Here is a 2641-nt window from a genome sequence, read left to right as displayed (position 1 = left end):
ACCATGTACTCGGAGTAGGTTTCTTAGTCAGCCAAAAAATGAAACCTGCTGTTATCGGCTTTGAAAACATAAGCGAAGAGCTATGCACTCTGCGCTTGCGAGGCAAGTTTAGAAATATAAGCCTCATAAACGTCGACGCCCCTACAGAGGAGACTGCAGAGTCCCTTCTCCGACTCTGCAGTCTCCTCTGAACGTGCATGAACGTACCTTTTACGAGGCAGTAGAACGAACCCCCGAAGTCTGTCCCAGATATGATATCAAAATCGTACTTGGGGATTTTAACAGCCAAGTAGGGACGGAGCCCGTATAAAGGCGATACGCTGGCTCCCATAGAGCGAGGTTGGAGATTATGCACGAATACAGCTGTCACCAAAGAACATCTTGAAACACAGGCTAGCTTTGGAAATACCATGGCAAACAGCGCGATCGGCAATGGACTGGTCAAGGAACAGCTTGGAAGAAACGTGAAAAACAACAATAAAAGTCGCAGTTAGCATCTGGCCTGTCTTGGACGCTTAATTAAAAACTCAATGACTTTTTGTCGTTTATTATAAACCTTCAATAAGACTAATCTCACGTTTTCACCATAAATAAGATTTAATTGTTCAAAAAACTAATTTGCAAATTTACACATTGCACTCTTTCTAAAAATGTAAGCACAAGTTATTTAGGTGCGAACGCGGGTCACATTGTTCAATACAGTCCTTTGATCACCTCCAGTTGATCCGTTGATACGATATTTACCATATTATTTCTCTTATGACCTGAGAAGGAATGTTGATTGTACTCGGAACTGCCACCAACTAGATCCTCATTGCTCGCATGCCCCATCCGTGGGAAATGTTGGCTTCTGTTTTTGCCACTTCTAACACCATTGAACGCCTCCATGAGGACTCCGTTGATAACATCACGATTGCTTAGGGTAAGCCTCAGTGTATCATACTTATCCAGGTTCTTACTGCTGCTGTTTTTTTGATTACGGAAGTAATTGTCAACAATGCCTGTGGATGAATTGCAGACTCGCTCGCTTTGCGGCCTGAAGTTCTGAATGGACTTGTCACTGGATATACACGGACTGATATAGTAATTGCACCTGAGGGTGTCTAATTGCTCCTTGGCATTACGCAAATCTGATAGCAGCTTCTGGATAATTGTTTTGTTGAAGGTGACGTGCTGAATCAGGAACTTCTTTTCCAACTTGTATTGCTTCACCAGCGTCAGCAAACTAGTCTTCTCTAGCTTCAGCTGAGACAATTGATACTTTAAGGAAACCACGCTTGCTTCTATCGTGGATATGGATTCCGTCAGAGAGAGTGAGTTCATTTTCCGTTTTCTGCCCAGTTGGAAGGAAAACTTAGTGTACTGATAGCAGGTTATCTCAAAGTTACCTACACGATGTTAACTATTATGAAAACCCCGAACAGAGTGCACGCGATGTAGATCATCACACTAGAATTTACTGATGTCACAGAATATAGAATTGTTTCCGGCCAGTTGGAGAGCTCACCTGAAATTAAGGAGCACACGGTCACAACATGCCAACCAAAAACTTCTCAGGTGGACACTACCCGCGGTCTTTTGGGTTTCCTGCTTTTCCTTGAGAAACTTTACGTAAGATGGTTTCGAGTTAGATAGACATAGGAATATCCACGATATTATCGCTAGCGAAATCAGTAAAAAGTAGTTTGAACAGTTCAACATACCAATATTTATATGTTGTGTTTACTCGAAACTATCAAGATTTGAAACAACAATAATAGAATCTGAACGAACCTGTCATGTTTGCAGCCTACTTGAAAAATAATTTCCTAGGATTTTGCTTGTTGCCTAGACTTTCGGGGCTGTTGCGAAAAAGGATGTCTTTATATAAACGCAATACGTGGGATAGAATGCAGCATCTGTCACTCTAAGTACTGAGATAACTGATATTTAGTAAGACTCGAGACACAATGCATCATCATCTTCAACGGCGCGACAACCGGTATCCGGTCTAGGCCTGCCTTAATAAGGAACTTCAGACATCCCGGTTTTGCGCCGAGGTCCACCAATTCGACATCCCTGAAAGCTGTCTGGCGTCCTGACCTATGCCATCGCTCCATCTCAGGCAGGGTCCAGTCTTTACAATGGCTTCCAATTCTTAAATTCCAATTCCAATTGTTCGGTAGAAAATAAGATACGTAGACAAAACTGGGACGAATCACAAGAATGGGTGACGGGATATATACATTGATGGCTCAAAAACGGAACAGCGTTCTGGACAGGAGTCTACCTAGAATAAAAACGAGAAGTGGGCGTTTCCTTTGAGACAATATTCAACGATTCTTCAGGCTTAAGTGTATACGATGCTAAGGGCCGCAACCTGGGTGATTGACGAGCGGCGGAAGAGCAGGTGCATCAGTATCTCCAGCGATAGCCAGGCTGCATTGAGGGCGTTGAGTAATCCTTGGATCACCTCGAAAATCGTTAGGAAATATAGAAACCGATTGCACTCTATTTCTGATCTAAATTCAATGTGGTGAAACTACTTTGATACCCAGAGTAGTTGGTCACTGTGACGTAGAGCGAAATGAATCTCGAATGCCTTAATTTCCCCCATGCTGGGATTGGAACCAGAGATGGCATTGGCTAAGGCTGCTTTAAA

At 43.0% G+C, this 2641-nt stretch overlaps 1 protein-coding gene across 2 annotated transcripts; it reads right to left on the bottom strand.

Annotated features, from left to right (window-relative positions):
• Positions 1-531: 531 nt before the first annotated feature.
• LOC119649226 lies at positions 532-1795 on the bottom strand. 2 transcript variants are annotated; one of them, XM_038051285.1, is made up of 3 exons: positions 1569-1792; positions 1393-1507; positions 532-1333 (listed from the first exon to the last, which is right to left on the bottom strand). In XM_038051285.1, exons 1-3 carry the CDS (start codon positions 1699-1701, stop codon positions 694-696), a joined length of 888 nt encoding a protein of 295 aa, XP_037907213.1. In that variant the 5' UTR covers positions 1702-1792; the 3' UTR covers positions 532-693. The 2 variants fall into 2 exon arrangements, with proteins under 2 accessions (XP_037907213.1, XP_037907214.1); XM_038051286.1 differs by lacking the exon at positions 1393-1507 and having other exon boundaries at positions 1508-1795.
• Between the last annotated feature and the right edge of the window lie 846 nt (positions 1796-2641).

The sequence above is a fragment of the Hermetia illucens genome, chromosome 2 (genome assembly GCF_905115235.1).
Source record: "Hermetia illucens chromosome 2, iHerIll2.2.curated.20191125, whole genome shotgun sequence".
NCBI classification, from domain to species: Eukaryota; Metazoa; Arthropoda; class Insecta; order Diptera; family Stratiomyidae; genus Hermetia; species Hermetia illucens.
Note: the sequence above shows the minus strand (reverse complement) of the source record. Positions and strands in the feature narration are given on the sequence as shown.

Coding starts and splice junctions, on each gene's coding strand:
- LOC119649226 (XM_038051285.1), bottom strand. CDS start 1,701: ATGTTGAACTGTTCAAACTACTTTTTACTGATTTCGCTAGCGATAATA. Junction 1,508..1,568: donor GGAAACCCAAAAGACCGCGG/GTAGTGTCCACC, acceptor CCTTAATTTCAG/GTGAGCTCTCCAACTGGCCG. Junction 1,334..1,392: donor TTCATAATAGTTAACATCGT/GTAGGTAACTTT, acceptor CCAACTGGGCAG/AAAACGGAAAATGAACTCAC.